Source organism: Delphinus delphis, chromosome 20, assembly GCF_949987515.2.
Source record: "Delphinus delphis chromosome 20, mDelDel1.2, whole genome shotgun sequence".
NCBI lineage: Eukaryota > Metazoa > Chordata > Mammalia > Artiodactyla > Delphinidae > Delphinus > Delphinus delphis.
In genome coordinates, this window is record NC_082702.1 from 40,145,047 (window position 1) to 40,171,971 (window position 26,925).

Consider the following 26,925-nt stretch of genomic DNA (forward strand, 5'->3'; position numbering starts at 1 on the left):
TTTCCTTTAATCCAGTTTTTAAAATAAGTGAAAAAAATTTAACAACAACCAAAAAAGGCATACAGAGGTCAGTCGAGGAGATGGCCTCCTTCAGCCTGCGGCTCGTTTCCCGGTCATCCTGGCCGGTTGGACGCCAGACAATGGCGAGTGTGGGTTACCCTGTGGCCTGGAGTTGCCAAAGGCTGTCTGTGGTGCTGCTGTTCTGGGTCCGCCTGGCAGACTTTCCCATCCCTTTCCTTCAGGCCGTCATCCCCCCCAACCCCCACCCCCGTGAGGCTGACACTTAGAGTGCTCTGTCCTGCTCTGAACTCCCACTGCTCCGAGTCCTGCCCCCTTAAGCCTAGAAGGGATTTGTCTTGACCATGACCTTTTCCTTGTCAAAAAAGTTCATGGGGGCTTTCTGCCTCTGCTGCTGCCAAGGCCCCTGTGAAAAAGTCTGTGGCGAACGGGGGCAAAAAAAGAAGCTAGTACTGAAGTTTACCCTTGACTGCATCCACCCCGCAAAAGATGGAATCATGGATGCTGCCAATTTTGAGCAGTTTCTTTAGGAGAGAATCAAAGTGAATGGAAAAGCTGGGAAACTTGGTGGAGGGGTTGTAACAATCAAGAGAAGCAAGAGCAGGATGACTGTAATGTCTGAGGTGCCTTCTCCCAAAAGGTATTTGAAATATCTCACCAAAAAATATTTGAAGAAGAATAATCTACATGATTGGTTATGCGTAGTTGCTAACAGCAAAGAGAGTTACGAATTGCATTTCTTCCAGATTAATCAAGATGAAGAAGTGGGGGAAGATGAGGATTAAAATTCAACTATCTGGAATATTTTGTATGAGTTCTTGAATAAAACTTGGGAACAACAACAACAAGAAGTTCATGTCTGTCTGAGCATCTAGGCCACTCTAGTGAGATTTCAACTTTTATTTATTCCACATTTCCCAGGGCAGAAACGATTATTGCTAGAATCCAAACACCAAGGTCAGCTGCAGGTCCGTGAGCCCTACCTGGACCCACTGTGGAGTAAGAGTGCTTCCCTGTGAATCATCTTTTGGAGACAGAAATGAAAGGTTTTACACAAATGTCTACCTGAACAGAATGTGGTGGTGTTGCATGGTATCACATGGGATATCCTTTTTTCCTGCTATTGAAGTCAACAGCAGAAACTCTGTTCCCCAGACCACAGTCCATATTGACTGAGAGCAAACTCATCATCTTCCTCTCATTTAAACAATGGCTGTGTTGTCCTAGTGCCCAAAGGTCTTCTTAGTTGAACTGGAAAGACTTAAGGGAGAAGCAGCAGATGGATGAAAACTTCTATTCCTTGTGAGTGACTTAGTCCTGCCTTGGTAACTTGGGGTAGAGGCTGCCTCACTTACCTCCCAACATAAAGTGCAGATGTTCTAAGGCTGGTTGTATCCACGCTTTGTGCTGATGTGAAGTTTCCCCCTTCAGTTTCACCAGAATCTTTAGGCAGTGAAACTAAAATGGCACCTTTTGCCAGATGTAGCTGATACAAACTGTTCAGTGGGCCCACCAGGTACTACTCTGACTCCCTCCTTTTGGGAAAACTGCTATTCCCTTCTTTCAACCATCAGCTTCTCTCTGAAGCTGCCAATCTCAGGCCCCCAATCCGCAATGGGAGAGCATGTGACTGAAGTTGGCCAGTGTCATCACATCTGCCTGGAAATGGTGATTTTGGCAGAGGGGAGAGTATGTGACCCAGACTGGGCCAATCTGGGAGATGGAGACTTTGGAGATGGAGAAGTGGCTGCTCCCATCCTTTGTCAGGAAATGAATGCCATCGAAGAGATGCTGAGAGAATTAGCAGTGAGAAGCAATGGAGAAACCAAGAGTCCCTCTCTGTGATTTGTTTACTTAAAGTAAAACTGACAACTTTTTAGCTTTAAGTTTTTTTGAATTGGTTTTCAGTCACTTGCAATTGAAAGACACCTGAGGGAAAGATTCTGGGATAGCTGGAGGCCCAACAACAGTGGTTGGTGACATCCATAACTATGTATACCCTTTCTGTTTGTGTACAGACATACATTCACACTGGCTAGGTGTAGGCCAGGCAGCATGCCCTTAGAAGGAGTTGATTCTATGTTTGCTATTCAGAAAGAGTGTGTTTGTTAAAACCACCAGCCTACAGGTTTGATTTTGCTGAAAACTCTCTCCCTGACCTTGGGCAATCAGTCACTAACTGGACCTCAGGGTGAACAACCAATCCAGTTTGCCGGGGACTGAGTGGTTTCCTGGGACATGGGACTTTCACTGCTAAAACCAGGATACTCCATCATCCTAGCTGAGTTCCATATCCGTAAAAACGAGATTGGATTGGACTAGAAAGGGGTGGGAAAGTCTGCCAAATTCTGCATTCAGGCAGACATTGCCAACTGCCCTTGGCACTAATTCCTGTGAACTTAAGTGTATCCTCACAATCCTTTGCAATAAGTCCAGCTACTGTCAATCAGAGTTGGCACCTATTTGCCATACTTGGACTGAGTTTTTGACAAGCTGAGATTTTAAGGATCAGAATTTATTGAAGACCAACTTTGAGTCAAGCTCTGCCATGAATCCCATATCAGGGTCTCTCCAGCTTGGGCTAAATGACTTCCCTAGAACTTGTGGATCTTGTTGCACATTTGTGTAAATATATGAACTGGTATTGGGTTATATAAGTCAGCTTGTTCTTCAGAAACTTAAATTTATTGAGTGCTCATTATCTGCTAGAATTGCATAAAGGCTCTCATGCTAACACTGCGAGCTTGTGAGAGCCTGCATTTTGGAAAAACGCAAACTGAGGCTTAGCGCGGTCCAGTGCCTATCTAAGGGCCTCAGCCAGCAGGCAGGGGAGTTGAGTAAGATCCCACTTGAGGCCCTTCTGACTCCAACAGCTCCGACTTTTCCACCATTATGCGGATTCAGATGGATTCTCTGGTCTCTTTCCACCTTTAGTCTTTGATGTGCACAGCCTACACCCCTCCCGGTCGGTTCTCGGACGCAAAGTCTCCAAGGACTGAAGTTTCCTCGCGTTCACGTGACATTTTGGGGTTACTCCGCGCTGCTGTGGAGCCCAAAAGTTCCAGTGGAAAAGAAGAACCCTAACGGGCCGCTCCCTGTCTCCAAGAGCCGAGCAGATCCCCACCGGACGATTCCACACCAAGTGGCCCGCGGGCGGTCCAGGGGAAGAGGGCCGCGCCGCGGGAGGAGCTCCGCTTCGCTGCAGCCCAGCGGCGCCGAGGGCGGACGGGCAGCGCATGCGCGGCGCGGAGTTGTGAATGGTGCGTTTTGTTTGCTGGAGTTTGGGGCGGGCGGGCGCGCGAGGAGGAGGGGTGGGGCCGACGGGGGCGGGGCGGGCGGGCTAGCGAGGTGGGCGGTGAGAGGAAGTGGCGGCGGCGGCGGCGGCGGCCGGAGGCGGCGAGTGCTGGGTCCGCGCGGGCGGTAGGCAACTGCTGAGGCGGCGGCGGCGGCGGCGGCGGCGTGGGCTGGGCTCGAGCGGGCGGCGGCACCTCAGACTCCCGGCGCGGGAGCCCACGCGGGCGGGCGCCTGAAACAAAGAGAAGCGAGAGTCGGGGCGCCGCGGGTGCGCGGTCAGTCGGTCAGCGCAGAGCCGGCCAGCGGGTGCCCGCGGAAGCCCGGAGCCCGGCCGGCCGGCGCAGCCTCAGGGCGGGAAGATGCCGCGCGTCGTGCCCGACCAGAGAAGCAAGTTCGAGAACGAGGAGTTCTTCAGGAAGCTGAGCCGCGAATGTGAGGTGAGGCAGGCGGGCGGCGGGGAGGCCGCGGCGCGCCCCGAGCGGGCCCGGGCGGAGAAAAGTTTGGGCGGCGCGGCTCCCGGGAACCCCGCGCCGGCGCGCCTGAGGCGCGCCTGCGGAGGGGCAGTCTCGCCGGGGCAGCCATCTGCCCGCAGACTCTGGTTGCCCTTATCGGTGCCGCGCGGGGCGGGCGGCATCGCGGATTTGGCTTCTGATTTCGGGCCGTTTCTGCCTTGCAGATTAAGTACACGGGCTTCAGGGACCGGCCCCACGAGGAGCGCCAGGCGCGCTTCCAGAACGCCTGCCGTGACGGCCGCTCGGAAATCGTAAGTCGGCGGGGCCGGGGGCCGGGGGCACAGGGGAGCAAGCCGCGCGCGGGTCACTTGTTGCGCGGGGGCCGCCGCGGCCCAGGCCGGTTCCGGACGGCGCCGCGGACGCCGCGGCTCCCGGAACTGAGCGGGCGCCGTCTCACTTCCTACTCGGGATTCAAAATGCGAAACCAGACACTGGCGGGCCGCGTCCTCGCGGGGAGACTCTTCCCTGTGGTTCTCGGCGGGTGGATTATGTTTCCCAGACACGACTCGACAAACACTTTGCCGCGAGTGGAACTCAAACCGGAGCCCAACTAAACAAGGAAAGGTCGTTGTATAGGCTGTGACACCGATTAAAGGGTCGGTTATTAGTAGGAAGAAAACACCCTTACGGAAAAAATTGGGCTTCGTTCAAGGTTCTGATTCTTGGGCGATAGTTTGTGTCTTAGACGCTAGATTTTTCGTAAACCTATATGTGAAACTGTCTTATTTTCAGTATAGCTGAGAATAAATCTGAGAGTAAATCCAGTTATCTGTTGTTCTAATAGAGGGGGAAAAAAAGCCCTCAAGAACGTGCCATCTTCTTTTCTTAGAATGTTAAGCTTCAGGAGAATCAGAAAGAAACCATTTGGTGTTTTTTTGTTTTTTCCCCAAACCTAAAAAACGTATCTCGTTTAGGCCTGAAGTTACTAAAGAATTGCATGGATTTGCAAAACCCAGTGTTGATCCGAGGCCCTGTTTTAGGTGGTGGATTTGGTGCCTTACCTCCATGAAGCCTAATGTTGAAAAAAATTTAAGTGTCCTAGTTCCCCTCATCTCCTTTTGGTTTGTCCTACTGGAGGTGCTAATGAAGAGAGAATGATGAAGCCCAGAAGTGCATAGGAAAAAACTAAAGAGAAGAGGTTGATTATTAATTTTTAAAAAAGTTGTAGCACTGTATAATGGAATCTGATTATCAGCTCCATGACTTGGACCATTGCATCTGCACACACTTGAAGGTATGGAAGCAGTTTGAATTTAGGTTAACAATAGGAAGACATATTGAAACATTTGCTTCTCCCATTCCTTGTACAGTAGAGAATCTATTTATTGGTATTGAGACATAATTCACATAAAATTCTCCCTTTTCATCACTGAAATCGTTTATTTTTTTTTTTTTTTTTTTTTTTTTTTTTGCGATACGTGGACCTCTCACTGCTGTGGCCTCTCCCATTGCGGAGCACAGGCTCCGGACGCGCAGGCTCAGTGGCCATGGCTCACGGGCCCAGCCGCTCCGCGGCACGTGGGATCTTCCCGGACCGGGGCACGAACCCATGTCCCCTGCATCGGCAGGCGGACTCTCAACCACTGCGCCACCAGGGAAACCCGAAATCGTTTATTTTTAAAAAATATTTTGATGCTTAAAATGAAGGCTTTTTAGAATTGTATTACAGATCATGAGAAGATACTGGCCAAATTTATTAGGAACTCTAGAATATTTGGTCATTATTGCACATTATAAAAGAAAGTGTCTAGATTTTAGCCCACTTTTTTGAGTGTTTGTAATAGTTATATGATTCAAATGTATAGGACAAATACTTTCTGGTTTTGGCACTGAGTGGTAGAAGAATCATTCATTAGTTGGCTCAGTGATTATATCATCCTTTGTCTGAATTTCCTTTTGGAATAGGTGGATGGTATACCCAACCCATGGATGTTTTGGAAGTAACTTTATTTTTGGAAGGAATTTCACATTTCCCTCCCTTTCTAGTTTCCCCCCCTTTAATTCAATGTTAGCCATATTTAAATTGAGAGATTTTTAGCTTCTAGAGGATGGAGACCACATTAATTCCGTATATGCCCCCTCTGTATGGGTTTTGCACAGTGTCTTTTGCATCATAAGTACTTGATTATTTGAATTTAGAGGTTATTTCGCTTAATGCCCAAAATATATCTTATGACTTATAAACAGGCTGTGGTTTTTACTTACTTGGTGGTGGAAAATAGGCGTGGAAAAGGCATTTTTTTGCTTCTATTTTGACAGCAGCCATGTATGATAAAAATATGCGTAGTTCCCAAAACTATATCCAACACTTTCTCCCCTTTCTTTTATTCTTTTTATTATGAACATCTCCTTAACTTTATCAGTGAGGTTAATGAATGATTTATTTTGTATTTAGATGCAAAACAGTGTAAGGCTGTGATGCTCATCTCTTCTTAGTTATAAAACTTATCCAGACTCCATATCATAGCATGAAATAAAAGTGATTATGGGTGAGGGGTAGAATTTATTTGGTAAAACCTGATTTATTCCTTATATAAGCTCTTGTAGTAGGAGTGTTAGAGATATCTTCAACACTAATGATTAATAAAAGAAAAAAATACTTATGAGAGGTATGGTGACTACTGTGAAAGCAGTAAAAACTATGTATTTTTAATCCTGAAGATGGAAGAATAAAAGGTATGTTGGACTGGCACAGGTGTGCTATTTTACAGTTTAATGAAACCTGTAAAGTATGGTCAGGACATTCTAGAAATCCTCCATACAGACACTTTTACCAGTGTGACATCTTTGTGTTTTCAAACAGAGTTTTCCCAACTCCTAGGTATATGTAGGTGTTCCAGTAAAAAAAATAAAATAAAGAGTTCTGTGGTCAGATAAATTTGGGAAATGGTATTTTAGAGTGATCTGTTTTTACCACTTCTCCTGTCTCAGAGAGGGATGTTGATGAGATAATGGACATGAAGTGATGAAGCAGGAAATCTCTTCTGAGGTTGGCCTTCAGGCAGGAGGTGAGGTAATAAGAGCTGCAGAATGTCTTCACCTAACACAGAGCTGATTTGGGATACACTGGTGGCAGAAGGATTTGTAACTAGGTGAATACTGAAGAAACATGGCTGCGGGATTTTGACGGAGGGTATTCATTCATGGGCAGAATCTCTTATCTGCCCTGAGAATTTCATTATCTGAGACTGACAAGGTTGGCTGTCTTCTTCAGCTCAAAATTACTTCTCATTGTATTTAGCAAATACATGTAGCATTTACTTGGTACTGTTCTAAGCACTTTACAAATACTGGAAACTGAGGTTCAGAGTTAAGTAATTTGCCTCAGGTCACACAGCCTAGGCAGTTTGCCACCTAGTGTCTGTTTTCATTTGAACTATTATTCATTTCAGTTCAATGGTTGTTTTTTAAACTTATGCTAATAGTGGGCAAATTTTTTTTTTAAGATTAATATTGTAATATTGATGTTTGTTCAGCCTCTATTCATATAAAACATTTACCACAAGAAAAGGTATCCCAGTGATTAGGGAAATGCCATTAAAGATGTCTATAGAGATTTAGCAGTTAGGTTGACAGTTGTACCTACTAGTACCAGTCATAGGAAGTACTGTAATTTTTATCTCTAAAGAATCTAAGCCCTTAATCATCAGGGGAACTAGCGGATAGCTGAATCAACTAATGCTTTAAACAAATTGCCCAAAAATGTGAACCCCTTGCTTTCAGATGAAGACTATGCTTGGAAACAAATTATGCTTAAGAACTTTAGTTAGTAAAATAAAACAAACAAAAAGTTCTCTGATTTCAACAAAGAAGAGTTTACATTTAGATGATGAAAAAAATTTTTTTTCCAATGCTTTTTACTTATTTCTTTCATATTTTCCCTGGGGAAGAGGGACATGGTTATTTCCATTTTTTACTTGGGGGAAATATAAATTGCTCAGGGGCTACACAGAATGAGACTGTATTGAAATGGTTTTAGATTCTTCTGTCTGTTGAGCTGTGCCATCCAAATCTTTTATAAATATTAGATGAATACTCTTTTGTTATTGTCAGAATCAGTTCTCCTAAAGTCGGGTTTTAGAAAATGCATATTTTTTTAATCATCCAAGGTTTTAGAGAGATGAGAAGTAGTCACATCACATGCTAGTGTATGGTTTATCAGAGGAGAGACAGTCCCAGGTGCATTTTTCTTTTCAGTAGGAAGGTATTAACATTTATTTGTATTCACTGTGCAAGTGACTGGAATTTGGGAAACTGGATAAAATAGACACCTATGGGGATGAAAAGGTCTGTATTTTTTAAGCTGAGCCTTTCCTGAAACTAGAATTTTTGTCTCTGAGAGAGAATTCTGCTAAAAACCATAATGGAGGATATTGTCTTCATCTTATAAATTTTGGTTATTAAAAAGCACTTGAAGTGATATTTGGTTAGTTTATTCATGATAATGAGCTCCTCCCAATGTGATATATTGTGGAGATATTTTCACTTCCAGTCATCTCCAAGTGCATTTTTAACATGGGTTTTGGAGCATAGTGTTTCTTTGAGCAAGAGAAATCAGGAAAAATTAAAATGTCTCATTTGCACAACTTTAAATTGTGGTATGCTCCAAAATTCAAAATATTCAGCTCTTCAGTGATTTTCACATTTAAAAATACAGGTTTTTAAATACAGTGATGGTGGCTTCTGGTTAGACATTAGCAGTGCACTATACTAACGTCAGCAAAAAATGACCTGAAAGAAAGTATTGATTCCATGTCTGATTTTATATTTAAGCAGCCAATGGCAAATGTCCTCAAAATGGAATCAGATGTTTGTAACTTAATACTTAAGAAAAATGATGAGTGCATGTTTTTTTACTTTTAAGTAATCTTGGTGCTGCCTGGCTTAAGACAGAAACTGATGTAAAAATAAATGACTGCCTGCATAATTTATGTAATGTCCTGCTCCTGATCCTGTTTGTATTGATTTTTCTAAAAGGCTTTTGTGGCCACAGGAACCAATCTGTCTCTCCAGTTTTTTCCGGCCAGCTGGCAGGGAGAACAGCGACAAACACCTAGCCGAGAGTATGTCGACTTAGAAAGAGAAGCAGGCAAGGTAGGAAACATTTCTTTGCAATTTGAAATACTGTGGATTGTTTTATTATTAGAGATTATCTGGATTTACATTTTAATAAAGAGATCACATGTCTGATTATTCAGGCATATGATCAGATTTGTTTTCATTCCGTATTATAAAGATATAATACAATTTTTAAAAATCAAATTTTTTATATAATTTTATTGCTAATTTCATGTTTATATCATTTGCCATAGAAAGTTCTAGCCCTTAAAGAGAGTAGTGTGCTTTCTTACATGTAACATTTGAAACTTAATTCCTTTGAAGTGTTGACAAGAAATTTTTTGTTCTACTAAAATGTGTGTGACTATAGTGTTGTAAAAAAAAAAAATGAAATTTAGAGAAAAATGGGAAAAGCCTCTGTAGGCTTAAAATTTAATAATATTTGGAAATAGTTTATGGGTAGCTTTCTACTTCTGTTAATATAGCAAATTTAATTTTGAGAAAAACAATGTGAAGATGTTAACTTGGAAATAATTTTTTTGTTTTGAGGAAAAGCTTCTGGGAAACATAAATGTCTTAAAATTATTATGTTGGAAGTTTAGGTTGAATATATGGAAAATGTAGTTGGAAATGTTTAAGCTGAGAGCCATATTAAAATCTAAGTTAAATGTGTTTATGATTTTGATGAAATGTTAATGAATAATATCTTGGATTGGTTCATCTTTTAATGTGGAAATTGACTTCTTGAAATAAAATATTTAAAGAAAAATTTTTGACCTCATTTTGTACTCAGTATTTCTCCTGTTTCCTTTGCAGTGTATTTCTATACCTATTTTTATTAACTTGCTAAATTACTTTTCTAAGTGTCATCGTGAATAGTATAACCTATCACTTTATTTGCAAAACATAAGGAACACCTAAATAGTCCTTTGAGGAACTTAAAAGATTTTTGTATTGAACTGTATTAGGAAAAGGATTTTCTTTTTATTTATTGATTGAATTTTTGAATTTTATTTTATTTTTTATACAGCATGTTCTTATTGTTATCTATTTTATACATATTAGTGTATATATGTCAATCCCAATCTCCCAATTCATCCCACCACCACCCCCCCTGCGAAAAGGATTTTCTTATTTTGTATATATACAATGAAGAGGGTTTTTTTTGTGTTCTTTAATTTTATTTATTTATTATTTTTAAAAAGAAATTTTATTGATTGATTGATTGATTTTAGCTGTGTTGGGTCTTCGTTGCTGCACATGGGCTTTCTCTAGTTGTGGCGAGCGGGAGCTACTCTTTGTTGCGGTGCGCAGGCTTCTCTTGTTGTGGAGCACGGGCTCTAGGCACACGGGCTTCAGTAGCTGTGGCACGTGGGCTCAGTAGTTGTGGCACATGGGCCCTAGAGCATAGGCTCAGTAGTTGTGGCGCACGAGCTTAGTTGCTCTGCGGCACGTGGGATCTTCCCGGACCAGGGCTTCAACCTGTGTCCCCTGCATTGGCAGGCGGATTCTTAACCACCGCGCCATCAAGGGAGTACAAGACCACATTATCTTTGGACTTAAGCCATTGAGATGTTTTCAGTTATACGATCAACAAGAACAAAAACGTTAGATGGCTTATTCTAGAATTTAGAGGTTTTGTTTTCAAATATATCAGGAAGAGTGCTAGAACTGATGTAAGAAACTTATATTTTAATACTTGTTTTATAATTTTTTTTCTGTAAAGGGCCAGAGACAAAATATTTTCAGTTTTGCAGGCGTATGTTCTCTGTTGCAACTACTCAGGTTCGCTGTTACAGTGTGAAAGGAGCCATAGACAATACATAAACAAATGAACGTGGCTGTATTCCAGGGATGGTAATGCTGGCAGAAATCTGTATCTTTCCCTCAGATTTAAATCTGTAAATGTTTGTGCATAGATGATATATTTCTCAAATATAATTTTACCAACACTTGTACTATGCCAGTAGAATCTAGGGGGAAAAAAATTTAATGAAAAAAAAAACCCTGCTAGTATATCACTCTATACCACTGGGATAAATAAGTACTCCAGTGAATTTAGAGAAAAGATAACCCATGTTTTCTCATCCATAGAGCTCAGGCTACAGGGTCTCTCATTTCTCGTCCTCCTTTTTTATGATGTCTTTCTGATAACCATTAACGTTTATTTCTGTGCCCATAGGACTAGAAGCAAAGCAAATTGAAGGAATTTCCCTAAATGTTAATTATTTGCCTCTGCTCCTTATATTGGATCCAAAATCAGTGTCTCTTCTTCCACATACTCTTGACCTTGTTACATCCTAAGGCAGCTTAGTTCTCTTCCCATTCAAACCCAGCTTTGAGAAGATGAGTGGTTAAGCCTTTCAAGTTAGGTATAATTAAGTCCTGGCTTTGTATACTACTTCATTTATTACTCTATAACTTTGGACAAGTTATTTTATCTTTATGGTCCTCAATTATAACGTGAGTTTAATACATATCTCCCAGGGTGGCCGTAGTGATTAAATGAAATAGTGTATATAAAGTGCTTAGCTCAGTACCTGACACAGTTACTCAAAAATTCATTCAGAAGTTCTTTGTTGAACACCTGTTATGTATACTGAGTGAACACTGTCCTGGGCACTTGAGATGCATCAGTGAACAAAACAAAGATCCTGCCCTAGAGGTTGTTTTATGGAAGGAATGGAGTAGTGGGCAATATGCATAGTACATAAGGTATGTAATATGTTACAGAGTGGTAAGTGCTCTGGAAAAAAAGGAAATTTAGAGTAAAATAAGGGTTATCAATGAACAGGAATGTCCGTAATTTTAAATAGGATAGTCTGGGTAGAGAAGGTCATATTTGAGCAGAGACCCGAAGGAGGTTAGGGAATGATGAGCCATGCAGATATCTGAAGGAAAGATGTTCCATACAGAGGACACAGCCTTGTAAAGGCCCTAGACTGGGAGCTTGCACAGTGTGTTTGTTAAACAACAAGCGGGCCGGTATGGCTGGAGTAGACTGAGTGAGGAGGAGAGGAGTAGGAGAAGAGATGAGGGAGATGTCAAGGAGCCGGTTTATGTGACTGTGGGAGACCATGCAACAACGTGGACTTTATTCTGAGTGGAGTGGGAAGTAGTTTCTGCTTTTTGAGCACATCAGTGATATGATCTGCCTTAAGTTTTGAAAGGATCACTCTAGCTGCTGGGTTAACAACAGGTTTAGGGGGCAAGAGTGAAGCAGGGGGACCAGTTGGGCTATTGCTTTAGTCTTGGTGAGAGACTAGGCTGGTAGCAATGGAAGTGGTGAGAAGTAGTCATAGTCTGGATATATTTTGAGGTAGAGCCAACAGGATTTGCTTATGGATTGGATGTAAGGTGTGAGAGTCAAGAATGACTCCAGGGGCTTCCCTGGTGGCGCAGTGGTTAAGAATCCGCCTGCTAATGCGGGAGACACGGGTTTGAGCCCTGGTCCGGGAAGATCCCACGTGGCATAGAGCAGCTAAGCCTGTGTGCCACAACTACTGAGCCTGTGCTCTAGAGCCCACAAGCCACAACTGCTGAGCCCGCGAGCCACAACTACTGAAGCCCGTGCTCCTAGAGCCCATGCTCCGCAACAAGAGAAGCCATTGCAATGAGAATCCCGTGCACCACAACGAAGAGTAGCCCCTACTCGCCACAACTAGAGAAAGCCCACGGGCAGCAACGAAGACCCAGCTCAGCCAAAAATAAAATAAATTAATAAATCATTTTTTTAAAAAAATCTTTAAAAAAACGAATGACTCTGGGCTTTCCTGGTGGCACAGTGGTTAAGAATCCGCCTGCCAATGCAGGGCACGCGGGTTTGAGCCCTGGTCTGGGAAGATCCCACATGCTGCGTAGCAGCTAAGCTCGTGCGCCATAACTACTGAGCCTGCGTGCTGCAACTACTGAAGCCCACGCACCTAGAGCCCGTGCTCCACAACAAGAGAAGCCACTGCAATGAGAAGCCTGGGCACTGCAACAAAGAGTAGCCCCCACTCACCGCAACCAGAGAAAGCCTGCGCGCAGCAACGAAGACCCAACGCAGCCAAAAATAAATAAATAAATTAATTAAAAAAAAAAAAGAATGACTCTTAACTTTCTGGTTAGAGCAGCTGGGAGTATGGGATTACTGTCATCTGAGATGAGAAAAGCTGTGGGTGGAGCAATTTTGAGGAGCAGTTTAGGATATGTGAGTTTGTGGTGGTAGCTTGTTGCAGCTTCTGTTTTCTCACCACCCACCCTTAACTTTTTAAGTTATGGCACTGCTTTTCCATAAGTGACCCTTTGCTTATCTCAAGAGTTCGGTGGCTTTTTTTTTAAAATCAACTTTATTGAAGTATAGTTTACTTACCAAAAAATGCACCCACTTTAAGTGTATAATTTGAGTTTTAACAAATGTGCACACCCATGTAAACACCACCCACAATCCAGATAATGTTTCAGTCCCCTCGTGCCCTTTTACAGGAATCTGGGAGTGGCTTGGCTGGGTGGTTCTGGCTTAGGGTCTCCTAGGACATTGCATTCAAGCTCTTGGGGCTGTGCAGTCTCTGAGGGCTTGGCTGGAGCTAAAGAATCCCCTTCCAAGCTCACTCATCACTTTTGGTCAGTGGCTTCAGTTCCTAGTCACATGTTCCTCTCCATAGAGAGAAAAAGAATGAGGTCACCCTGCTTTTTATGACCTATTCTCTGATCACTTGTGTCTTCTCCTGTTCATTAGAAGTGAGTCACTAAGTCTAGCCCACACTCAACAGGGAGGGGGGTGGTTTATTCACAAACATGAGAGGAGGCTGGGGTCATTGGGGCCATCTTGGAGGCTGGCTACCACAATGTTCACTTAAATTTGATGAATTCAGAAAAAAATTAGAATGCTAATAGGAAACAGAAGCTCCATAGTCTCTTTCATTTGAAATATGGCTTTATGATCTAAGAAAGTGGTCTTAGCAAAACCAGTCCTTTTATTCATTCTTTCTACCTTTGTGTTTGTAGGAATATTTTCAAAACAAGGGTCTTCAGTAAGGAAGGTCTGTTAATGGATAACTGACCATCAAGTCAGAGCACACAATTTTATAATCTGTCTTTCAAATATATTTGAAACTTTTGCACCCAGGTATCTAGTGAGTTGTCTACACTGACTCTTAATAAGGGTCTTTCTTAGAAGAGGTTTAAAATAATACAGTATAGTGGAAAGAGCTCTGGATATGAGTCAAAAGACAATCATAACTGGTTTCCTTACCTGTAAATGGGAATCAGAATGTCTTCCCTATTCATATACCTCATGTGAGGATTAAATGACGTACCAGAATATGTGAAAATGCCTTTTAAATTGTAAAGCCCTATCCAAAGTTAGGCTATTTGATGGGTTTGTAGGGTGAGATTATAGATAATCAAGGAGTTTTAGTGCTGTAGAGTGCCTTAGGTCAGCTTCACTTCAGGTAGCTCTACTATGTTGGGAGACTGCATCTTTCCCAAGTGGTCCATCCTGGTATTTTATAAACCTAAACAGCCAAAATGTTTATAATTCTTCCTTAACTTAAACTGCTTTCCTCTAATTTAGCTGTCAGAAGACAAGGGATGCAACAGATAGAATTGAAATCATTCTTATGTTAAATTTTTGTAGACCAAGCAACACCCAATTCATTTGATCTTTCCTCTTAGAATTTATTTCCAATTGATTTTTATTTCAAACAAATGCAGATAATTATGGTTGACCATAAGTTATTAGTCTTGAGTGGTCAGAGTAATGGTTTTTGTATGCATTGTGTTTTTGAAAGCCTCCTTAGGTTTTTAAATTAATGATTGTTTATGCTTACTACATGATCCTAGTTTGTGAGCATGAAGCATATGAAAACTTTATAAACTGAACAAATGAACTTTATAGTGCTATTGTTTACCATTTTTTCTATGGAAATTGAATATACTATCTAGTTTTATCTAGATATATCTAGAATATACTGTGTGGTCCCAGAAAAAGCAGTTAAACTTTATATGGTTGTTGCATTGCTATTTATACCTTATGATTTTAATTGATAGTCAGGTAATGTTAATAGCAGACATTGGGAGTAATTATAATGTGTATGGCGTTAGAGTAGGTACTTTTAAACATTTTTGATGTTATGTGTTTTACTTTTTTTGTCCTTTCTGAACATTTATACTTAAAATGAAAATCTTTTATCATTCATTTTCATCAGCATAAAGTAACAAAGCAAAATTTAACAGCATTTGATTTAATGCATGAGGACAAACTCTTGTTTTAAATGTCTTCAAAGGTCTGTGACTGCTGCTTCTGGAGTGTTTTGCTTACTTGCTTGCAGGATCTTTGTCCCAAAATAAATATTGTGTCTGTTTATATACCATCCACAATTTGGCAGAGTTTAGAGGACTCCTTAATGTTAGCTTTGAGAAATCCGTATTCAGGCTCAGCAGCAAGTTCCCTCTCCTCCTTATACAGCCCAGTCACTCCAAATAAAAGATATCTGTGGTAACGCTTTGGAATGTGGTTTCCCCAAGAGAAATTGAGGCAACTTTACAACTAACTTGTCAGATCTAGACTTTAAGTATTTCAATTCAACTAAAACATGAAGTATATTTTCCAGCACTTAGTTATCAACAGTTCAGTGCATTGAAATAAGTAATCTGGGCTTTTAGAAAAGTTTTATTTCAATAATTTTTTAAAATAAATTTATTTATTTTTGGCTGCATTGGGTGTTCGTTGCTGTGCATGGGCTTTCTCTAGTTGTGGAGAGGGGGCTACTCTTTGTAGCGGTGCACGGGCTTCTCATTGCAGTGGCTTCTCTTGCGGAGCACGGGCTCTAGACGCGTGGGCTTCAGTAGTTGTGGCACACGGGCTCAGTAGTTGTGGCTTGCGGGCTCTAGAGCGCAGGCTCAGTAGTTGTGGTACACGGGCTTAGTTTCTCCGCGGCATGTGGGATCTTCCCGCACCAGGGCTCAAACCCGTGTCCCCTGCATTGGCAGGCGGATTCTTAACCACTGAGCCACCAGGGAAGCCCTATTTCAACAATTTTTAAATCCAAGAAGAGTTGACTGACTTCATGAAGAAATAATAATGTTTAAAAATGAGAATATCATAGTACCTTCCAGTTAGAGTTACATTAATTTTCATATATGGTAAATGTACCTCTGAAGTATTTGAAGATGATGTACTCTTTTTTTTCCCCTCTCTTTTTTCTCCCAGGTTTTTTGAGATATAATTGATATACAGCACTGATCTCTTCCCCTTTTCTTGAATTGCATTATTTGCCTAGATTTACCTTTTAATGTAAAGATAACATTTTAGTCTTGGCCATATCTCAATTATATATTTCAAGTTAGAGATGTCAGAAAATATGTCTGAGAGAAACATCCTTAATTCTTTCCCTTTTTGCTTCTGTTTCCTACCCCAGTATTTTTGAATGATTAATTCAAACACTGCAAGGATAAAGACTATTGAAATGTTCAACTAAAGAAATCAGTTTTTGAGAAGGGCTGCTGTATCCCAGCTTTACTGCTTCTCATTTTCTTTTGTAATTTTTTTTCAATTGTCATTATTGAGATATAATTTATATACAACAGAATTCACCTATTTAAGGTATATAATTCAGTGACAAATGTGTACAGTCGTTGGTGTGATTACTACCACAATAAAGATACAGAATATTTCCATAACCTCAGAAAGTTCCCTCATGCCCCTTTGCAGGCAGTGTCATTTCAGGTAACCACTATCTCCTTTCTGTTACATACTATTTTGTCTTTTCTGGAATTTCATATAAATGGAATCATACAGTATGTAGTCTTTTGTACTTAGCAACTTGCTCTTGAAATTCATCTGTATTGTGTGTATAGTAGTCCATTCCTTTTTATTACTGAGTAGTATTCCACCGTTTGGACTTGTAACACTTTGTTTATCCATTTACCAGTTGATGGCCATTTGAGTTATTTCCCCTTGTTTTGGCTACTCTGCTGCTTTGAACATTTATATACGAGTCTTTTATGTAGACATTTGTTTTCATTTCTCTTGGGTAGATATATAGGACTGAAATTACTGGGTTGTTTCATGAGTATACCTTTTTAAGGAACTGTCAAACTGCTCTCCAAAGTGGCTGTACAGTTTCACATTCCAACTAGCCATGTACGAAAGTTTCAGTTACTTCACGTCTTTACTAACACTTTGTACTGTCGGTCTTTTTAATTTTAGACATTTTAGTGAGTTTGTAGTGGTATCTCATTTTGGTTTTAATTTGCATCTACCTAGTGACTAATGACGTTGAGCATGTTTTATGTGCTCGTGTGCCATTTGTGTATCTTTGGCAGTGTCTGTTCAAAACTTTTGCCCATTTTTTGATATCAAGTTATTGAGATGTAAGCATTTTTTATGTATTAAATACAAGTTCTTTATCGATATTTTTGCAATTGAAGTTTTATTATGAGTCTGTTTTAAAGTAGAGATAGCCTTGACTGCATATAAAACATTGTATTAGGGGACTTCGCTGGTGGTCCAGTGGGACTTCGCTGGTGGTCTGCGCTCCCAATGCAGGGGGCCCCGGTTTGATCCCTGACCAGGGAACTAGATCCCGCATGCTGCAACTAAGACCCGGCACAACCAAATAAATAAATATTTTTTAAAGTAAAAAATAAAATATTTATTTAAAAAAACATTGTATTAGGAAATATAAATACAGATTCTGTCAAAACTGCTATAATGTAAGTGTAATTTTGGCTTCTGTTGTGCCTCTCTTAACTTTCTCTCATTTGTAAACTTTAATGCTGCCTGGCTCATAATGTTGATAATCTTGAAATTAATGGTAGTTCCTTCAAGAGCTTGATGTATTTTTCTTTAAGTCTTTATTGATTGATTGATTGATTGCCGCGTTGTGTGGCACGTAGGATATTAGTTCCCCAACCAGGGATCGAACCCATGCCTTCTGCATTGGAAGCAGAGTCTTAACCACTGGACCTCCATGTTTGGGTTTGTTTGTTTGGTTGGTTGGTTTTTTTGAGCTTGTGTTTTTATTTTGTTTATTATGGTAAAATACACGTCACAAAAAATTTACCATTTTAACTGTTTTTAACTGTACAGTTCAGTATCGTTAAGTATATTAAAACTGTTGTGTAACCGTCACCACCGTCCATCTCCAGAACTTTTGTCATCTTCCTCAAACTGAAACTCTGTACCCCTTAACCATAATTCTCCATTCTCCTTTCCCATGCCCCCAGCCCCTGGCAACTGCCATTCTACTTCTGTCTTTGTGAATTTGATTCCTTGAGGTACCTCTTATAAGTGGAATCATATGGTATTTGTCCTGTTGTGACTGACTTATTCCCCTTAGCATAATGTCTTTAAGGTTCATCTGTGTTGTTTCAATGTAATGGGTTTTTTTATATATATAAATTTATTTATTTTATTTTTGGCTGTGTTGGGTCTTTGTTGCTGCGCACAGGCTTTCTCTAGTTGCGGCAAGCAAGGGCTACTCTTTATTGTGGTGCGCCGGCTTCTCTTTGTGGTGGCTTCTCTTGTTGTGGAGCACCGGCTCTAGGTGCGCAGGCTTCAGTAGTTGCGGCACGTGGGCTCAGTAGTTGTGGTTCATGGGCTTAGTTGCTCTGCGGCATGTGGGATCTTCCCAGACCAGGGATAGAACCCGTGTGCCCTGCATTGGCATTCTTAACCACTGCACCACCAGGGAAGTCCCTCAATGTAGTGTTTTAAAATAACCTTTTTCCTGACAAAAGAAATAAGAAAAATTTGGAAAACACACTTTTAGAAAAGATATAAAAATCATCCATAACCTACCTCTTAGAAAACCATTGTTAATGTTTTGTTATATTGCTGTTCTTATTTTTTTCTGTGTATATTTAAATTTTAAAGTAAAAATTTTTCTATTTGATATAGCATTTACTTTTTATCTTTGAATTTTCTGCACATCTTATTGTAGGATACTTTTTTATCTGACATTAAAATATCTATATCTTTCTGATCTTACTGTTATTAACTATCAAAGAATAGAAAAATCAGAAATAGATACCTTTGTATAAGAAAGAAGCAACAAAATGATTATCAGTGTTAATTTTTAGAATAAAAAGATGAGAAATATGGACATCGATGTACCTAACGAGCACACATGTGTCTTCATCCATCTAGGAAATCTTTGCAAATGTAGGAAACAGTAGTCAGTCAATACTGTACACATGGCAATCATATGAAAAATCTTTTTCTCTCCTACAGAAAACTTTGGGCATTCTAGTAAAGGCGTTTTGGTGGGCAGAAAACGTTTATTAACAACGTCTGAATATATGAGACTCCCTTTGCTCCTGTGTACTCTAATTTCCTCATTTAAGAATTAGAATAATAATAGCAAACAGTTCTGTAGCACTGGCTATGTGCCAGGTGCTGTTTTAATTGCTACATAGATAACATAGATTGATACTTTTATGATCTCCTTTTTACTGAGAAGAAAGCATTTGTAAATTTTAATGCTATTTAGCTTGAGCAGACTTAGAGACTTTATTTATTTGATATCACTTCTTTGATACTTAGTTTTCTACAGAATATTAGAAGCCACAGACTAGCTAGCTGTGTTCTTCATGTTATAGACAGTGATTTGGTGGGGAGTTTAATTATTGTTACCTTCTTTTATGAAAGTATACAATGTAAATAGTTGGAAATTATTATCTACTATGAGCTTTTCAATTTAGGCTGGGCCTTCTCAAATTGATGTGTATTTAGGAACCAAGAATTTAAAATAACACTTAAAATGTGCCTTTTGGCAGTGTAACTGTGCTTTTAGGACTCTGATACTTTGCTGTGCTGTACTGTGTGTCCTCAGCAGGAAAGGGTCAAGTCTGGGAATGGTTGGCAGGTTGTTTTTACAGGGGAAAACTTTTCTTCCATGTATACAGTCAATACTAAGCCCTTCTGTGTTTTAAAACTTTAGATATGAAGGCAGATTAATCTTCAGATTAAAACAAAAGGGTAGGGCTTCCCTGGTGGCGCAGTGGTTGAGAGTCCGCCTGCCGATGCAGGGGACGCGGGTTCATGCCCCGGTCCGGGAGGATCCCACATGCCATGGAGCGGCTGGGCCAGTGAGCCATGGCCGCTGAGCCTGCGCGTCCGGAGCCTGTGCTCCGCAACGGGAGAGGCCACAGCAGTGAGAGGCCCACATACTTCAAAAAAAAAAAAAAGGTAGGGCTTCCCTGGTGGCACAGTGGTTAAGAATCCGCCTGCCAATGCTGGGGACACAGGTTTGAGCCCTGGTCTGGGAAGATCCCACATGCCATGGAGCAACTACGCCTGTGCACCACAACTACTGAGCCTGCCCTCTAGAGCCCACGTGCCACAGCTAATGAGCCCGCAGGCCACAACTCCTGAAGCCCACGCACCTAGAGCCCGTGCTCTGCAACAAGAGAAGCCACTGCAATGGGAAGCCCTCGTACCGCAAGGAAGAACAGCCCCAGCTCACCACAGCTAGGAAGAGCGTGCGCGCAGCAATGAAGACCCAACGCAGCCCCCAAAAAACAAAAACAAAAGGGTAGCCTAGGAACATGTGACTGCAGCATTTCTATTAGGAGAATTTAGATGTTTTCAAATAAATAAAATATTTTGCCCATATTAAATGATATATATATATATATATATTTTTTTTTTTTTTTTGTGGTTCGCGGGCCTCTCACTGTTGTGGCCTCTCCCGTTGCAGAGCACAGGCTCCGGATGCGCAGGCTTAGCGGCCATGGCTCACAGGCCCAGCCGCTCCGCGGCATGTGGGATCTTCCTGGACCAGGGCATGAACCCGTGTCCCCTGCATCGACAGGTGGACTCTCAACCACTGCGCCACCAGGGAAGCCCAAATGATAATTTTTAATAAGTGTCTGGCCTCACTTGCAGAGTATTGTTTTAAATAATGGCCCTTTGGGAAAACCCTTCTAAATTTTTTGAGGGTGTTGCTTATTCCAGCTTTTCAGTTCTGGCTTGCCATCCCTTTGCTATCCAGAACATTGCTGCTGGGCCATTTTTTCTTTTCTTTTTTTTTTTTTCCCCGGTACGCGGGCCTCTCACTGTCGTGACCCCTCCCGTTGCGGAGCACAGGCTCCGGATGCGCAGGCTCAGCGGCCATGTCTCACGGGCCCAGCCGCTCCGCGGCATGTGGGATCTTCCCGTACCGGGGCACGAACCCGTGTCCCCTGCATCGGCAGGCGGACTCTCAACCACTGCACCACCACGGAAGCCCCATTTTTTCTTTTTTTAATTGCAGTAAAGTTCATGTAACATAGAGTTCACCATCTCATCCATCTGTACAATTCAGTGGTTTTTAATATATTCACAATGTGCATCACCACTATCAAATTCAGAACGTTTTCAGAACTCGACCATTTAAAATACATTTTGACAATCTACAAACTAGCTTTTATGGTGATCACCACCACTAGTACTAGATGATATATACATTACTACTTCTCTTAATCCTGCGCTATAGTGAAGTCTTTTATTTGATATTGGAACACATTTAATGATAACTTGACTTTACAGCTGAGGAAACTGGGGCCTAGAGAGGCTAAATAAATCTTTAGTAGTCATGTAATCTGTTTCCTAGGTAGAGCCAGGATCGAGACCCAGGTCTTTTACCCAAGAGTCTGTGTTGTTTGCAGTTTACCACACTGCTGCTAATAATCATTAGGTAAGTGGCTAGAAACTCCACATACCACTTTCCAAAGTTATTGAATATTTTGGCCCACCAAGTTATTCTTCCTTTTAAAGTGAATATTTTAATATGGTCATTTTCGACCTCATTTGATGACTTCAGAACAACCTTTAACTTCCATGTTTTTCCTTTCAACCTTTAACTTTTCTTGAATTGTTTTTCTAACAGAGTGCCAATGATATTTGTGATGATAAGCTGCTGGAAAACTACACATAATCAATTTTTTGTGTTAATAATTTGGTAAAGTCAGCTGTAATACTTTTAGAAATAATTCTTAACAGAGTTGACTCAGAATGGATTACAATAAATAGCATCTGCCTCTTTTATTTCATTACCTTTTTTTGGTCTTAGTTAAGGAACAAAGAATTTTATAACTTAATTTTGTATGTTTTTCTCTTGAAATTGTACCTCTTGGGTCAGAACATTTTAGGACTCTCTTAAAAATGCCTTCCAGTGCGGGGGACGCGGGTTCAATCCCTGGTGAGGGAACTAAGATCCCACATGCTGGGGCAACTAAGCCCGCGCGCTCTAGAGTCTGCGCGCTCTAGAGTCTGCACGCTCTAGAGCCCGTGCACCACAGCTAGAGAACCCGTGTGCCACAACTAAGACCCAGTGCAGCCAGGTAAATAAATAAATGTATTTTTTAAAACGCACTGTTTACTTTGAATCACAGAATGAAGATGGCAGAACTAGTAAACTGTCTATTTTGGGTTGGGGGTGGGATATTCATATAATATATTCTGAAGTCATGTGAAGAGTTCATGTCATTTATTGTTCTAGATAGTTAAGGATTTAACCATGAAATTGACTGTCCAGTCTCTATTTTTAGGGAAATAATCTATTTTTACGTGTCCTGAAATACTTAGGAAGCATTAATAATGCAGTCCATTAATGCACCTGTGGTTTGGGTGAATGTATAGAGTTATGAGATTTGGGTGTTAGCTTGTACCACTTACTGGCTCTGTGACCTTCTGCAAGTGAATTATTTAATCTCTCAGTTTTAATTTCTTCTTTTAAACTTTTTCTTCTTATTGGATGGTTGTAAACATCAGATAGGACTTGGAAAAGTTTTGAGAGCTGTAAAGAATTTTTATAAACCTAAAGTGGTAATGCTTGTTAAACCTGAGTGAAAAAGTACCGGTAAGAGAGAGTTAAGAAATGAAGGGAGCTATATGGAGCTGTTTTGGGGTGGGATAGGGACTTCTTTCAGCAAAGTGAGTTCCAAGTAGAGGCTTGGAGTTGCGGAGAATCCAGAAATAGCATTCAGGGCCTCACAGTGTTATAGTTGATGGTGGTTTGTGATGCTTATGCTAACATTACTTTTGTATACAGTGAGAAAGCCAGCAGGAATTTTTGTTGTTGTTATTATTATTTATTTTGGCTGCACCAAGTCTTAGTTGCAGTGGCCCTAGTTGCGGCACATGGGAACTTCATTGTGGCATGCGAGATTTTTAGTTGTGGCATGCGGACTTCTTAGTTGTGACATGCAGACTCTTAGTTGCGGCATTCGGACTTCTTAGCTGTGGCATGCAGACTCCCAGTCGTGGCATGTGGAGCTTTCAGTTGCGGCATGCAGACTCCTAGTTGCGCATGCATGTGGGATCTAGCTCCCCGACCAGGGATTGAACCTAGGCCCCCTGCATTTGGAACACAGAGCCCTACCCACTGGACCACCAGGGAATTCCCAGGAATTTTAAATATACCTCCATGAAGGACAGTTTTGTGTAAGAATATAAATCATATTACAGATTACCAAAGTTTAGACTAGACTAAAAATCTAAGGTTTTTTCTACTTAACAAAGCCATGTATATCTCAGAGTATGAATGTTGTTGGTGCATGAGCATCTTCTCAGATGGCTCACAGAAGGAATGGCTCTTCCAGACGATGGACCATCAGTGTATCTAGGTGGAGCATTCTTCTGAAAAATGATGTTTAGTGAAAATTTGCAACACATGACATTAACTCTGTGGGACTGTAGAATAAAACCAGTATAATATTTCAGCATACTTTTTGTGTTGTAAAATTTAATACAGTGATTTTTATTGTCACTTAAAATACCTTATAAAATGTCCCAAATTAGGTGGGCTATTTCTGCATATTTTACTTTTTAAATGTTTGTTATTTAATGCATTTTCCCCTTAAAAGCTAGTCATGTTTTTATTTGTTAAGTGATCTTATGAAAGAGTAGATAAAAACATATGTATGGGGACTTCCCTGGTGGAGCAGTGGTTGAGAATCCACCTGCCAGTGCAGGGGACATGAGTTTGAGCCCTAGTCTGGGAAGATCCCACATGCCGTGGAGCAACTAAGCCCGTGCGCCACAACTACTGAGCCTGCGCTCTAGAGCCCGTGAGCCACAACTACTGAGCCCGCATGCCACAACTACTGAAGCCTGCACGCCTAGATCCCGTGCTCTGCAACAAGAGAAGCTACCACAGTGAGAAGCCCACGCACCGCAATGATGAGTAGCCCGCGCGCAGTAAGGAAGACCCAATGCAGCCAAAAATAAATAATTAATTTTAAAAAAACATATTACGGTTTTAGGAATAATAATAAAAGGAACATCCATGTGATGTCTAGTAGGTAGCCACTAGCCACATGTGGCTTTTTTTTTTAGCAATATTATTATTTTTTTAAACATTTATTTATTTGGTTTCGCCAAGTCTTAGTTTGCAGCAGGTGGGCTCCTTAGTTGCAGCTCACTGGTTCCTTAGTTGTAGCACATGGGCTCTTTTAATTGTGGCAGGTAGACTCCTTAGTTGTGGCATGAATGTGGGATCTAGTTCCCTGGCCAGGGATCAAACTCGGGGCCCCTGCATTGGGAGCGTGGAGTCTTAACCACTCCACCACCAGGGAAGTCCCCACATGTGACTATTGAGCACTTAAAACGTGGCTAGTCTAGTTGACACGTGCTGTATGTGGAAAAGTACACAGTGAATTTTGAAAACTTGGTAAAAAAAAAAGGAGCATGTAAGATATCTCAATAATTTTTATATTGATTACACGTTGAAATAATATTTTAGATATATTTGGTTAAATAACATTACTGGGATTAATTTTACCTGTTTCTTTTTAGTGTTTTAAACATGGCTGCTAGAAAATTTACATTTATATATGTGAGTTGCATTTGTGGTTCCCATTATATTTATGTTGGATAGTGATGCCTTAAAAAACTTCACAGTCCTATTCCCCCCTCCACAAAAACTTCTCACTACCTTGATTAATATATTTACTTCCTTCTTTTCTTTATCATCTTGTTCCTATGGATGTATTTCTAAACAGTGATTTGTTTAATTTTGAAAAACTGAATATAGCAAGCACAAACTTCATGGCAATGTAAATAAAGGACTATAATGTCAGTTCAACATGAAAGTTCCTAGGAGATAAGCTGAACAAAATCTCAGTGTTACTTCTGGATTCAGCTTCCTGGCGAATTTTAAAAGCCTCTGGGGAAGTTTGTGAGCCGAGTCATGAGTAGGTTATGGAAAACCTAGGGCTCATTCTGGATTTGGGGCATCTGGCACAATGTGAGCCATTGTTCACAGTATGCTGGAGGTCTGGAGGAAATAATGATCAGAGGAAGTGGGCTGCTATATATTTTCTGATTCTAGGTTCACCATGAACTGCCTCCTTTTTACATGAGTTTTCCCATAACTCTTTTTATTTTATAAAACAAACTCTATACCCATTAAACAGTAACTCCCCATTCCTCGACTCCCCCTTCCGCTTTGTTCCTGGCAGCCACCATTCTTCTTTCTCTGTGGTTTTGACTACTCTAAGTACCTCTTATAAGTGGAATCATACAGTATTTGTCTTTTTATGACTGGCATATTTCATTTAGTATAATGTCTGGAGATTCACCATATTGTAGCATATTGCAGAACTTCCTTCTTTAAAAGGCTGAGGGCTTCCCTGGTGGCACAGTGGTTGGGAGTCCGCCTGCTGATGCAGGGGACACGGGTTCATGCCCCAGTCTGGGAGGATCCCACATGCCGCGGAGCGGCTGGGCCCGTGAGCCATGGCCACTGAGCCTGCGCGTCCAGAGCCTGTGCTCCGCAACGGGAGAGGCCACACACAACAGTGAGAGGCCCGCGTACCGCAAAAACAAACAAACAAACAAAAAGAAAACGAAAAACAAAGGCTGAATAATAATATAGACCACATTTTGCTTATCTATTCATTCGTCAGTGGACATGTGGGTTGTTTCCATGTTTTAGCTATTGTAAATACTGCTGTTACGGACATGGGTGTGCAAATATGTCTTAAGAGACCCTGCTTTCAGTTCTTGTAGGTATATACCCAGAAGTGGAATTGCTGGATCATATGGTAATTCTCTTCTTAATTTTTTGAGGAATTGCCACATGTTGTCCCCAGAAGCTATATTCTTTTTTTTTTTCTTTTAAGTCTTATATCATGTAACTTTTCTTTTTTTCTTAGAATTTTATTTTTTTATACAACAGGTTCTTATTAGTTATCCATTTTATACACATTAGTGTATATATGTCAATCCCAATCTCCCAATTCATTGCACCACCACCACCACCCCACCACCACTTTCCCCCCTTGGTGTCCATACATTTGTTCTCTACATCTATGTCTCTATTTCTGCCCTGCAAACCAGTTCATCTGTCCCATTTTTCTAGGTTCCACATATATACGTTAACATATGATATTTGTTTTTCTCTTTCTGACTTACTTCACTCTGTATGACAGTCTCTAGGTCCATCCACATCTCTACAAATGACCCAATTTCGTTCCTTTTTATGGCTGAGTAATATTCCATTGTATATACGTACCACATCTTCTTTATCCATTCATCTGTCGATGGGCATTTAGGTTGCTTCCATGACCTGGCTATTGTAAATAGTACTGCAATGAACATTGGGGTGCATGTGTCCTTTTTTAAAAAAATTGTATTTATTTATTTATTTATGGCTGTGTTGGGTCTTTGTTGCCATGTGCGGGCTTTCTCTAGTTGCGGTGAGCAGGGTCTACTCTTCATTGTGGCGTGTGGGCTTCTCATTGTGGTGGCTTCTCTTGTTGCAGAGCATGGGCTCTAAGTGCCCGGGCTTCAGGAGTTGTGGCTTGCAGGATCTGGAGTGCAGGCTCAGTAGTTGTGGCGCACGGGCTTAGCTGCTCCGCGGCATATGGGATCTTCCCAGACCAGGGCTCGAACACGTGTCCCCCCTTCCCCAGGGAAGCCCCGATAGTGTCTTTTGATGTACAAATTTTTAAAATTTTAATAAAGTCCAGTTTGTCTATTTTTGTTGTTGTTACCTGTTTCTTTGGTGTCATCCCCAAGAAATCATTGTTAAATCCAGTGTCGTGAAGCTTTTATCCTTGCTTCTAAGAG

The 26,925-nt window shown here is 41.1% G+C and overlaps 1 protein-coding gene and 1 non-coding gene across 4 annotated transcripts in view; one reads left to right on the forward strand and one right to left on the reverse strand.

Annotated features, from left to right (window-relative positions):
* Positions 1–3,412: 3,412 nt before the first annotated feature.
* The window catches only part of CBFB (core-binding factor subunit beta), a 59,681-nt gene continuing 36,168 nt past the window's right edge, over positions 3,413–26,925 (forward strand). For all 3 annotated transcript variants that reach the window (XM_059999944.1, XM_059999943.1, XM_059999945.1), the window contains exons 1-3: positions 3,413–3,749; positions 3,989–4,075; positions 8,802–8,918. In XM_059999944.1, the coding sequence (XP_059855927.1) occupies positions 3,672–3,749; positions 3,989–4,075; positions 8,802–8,918 (282 nt within the window). In that variant the 5' untranslated portion in view covers positions 3,413–3,671. The remainder of the gene's footprint in view (positions 3,750–3,988; positions 4,076–8,801; positions 8,919–26,925) is intronic.
* TRNAW-CCA (transfer RNA tryptophan (anticodon CCA)) lies at positions 23,179–23,251 on the reverse strand. Its single transcript has one exon. It is a non-coding gene; the product is annotated as a tRNA-Trp (tRNA).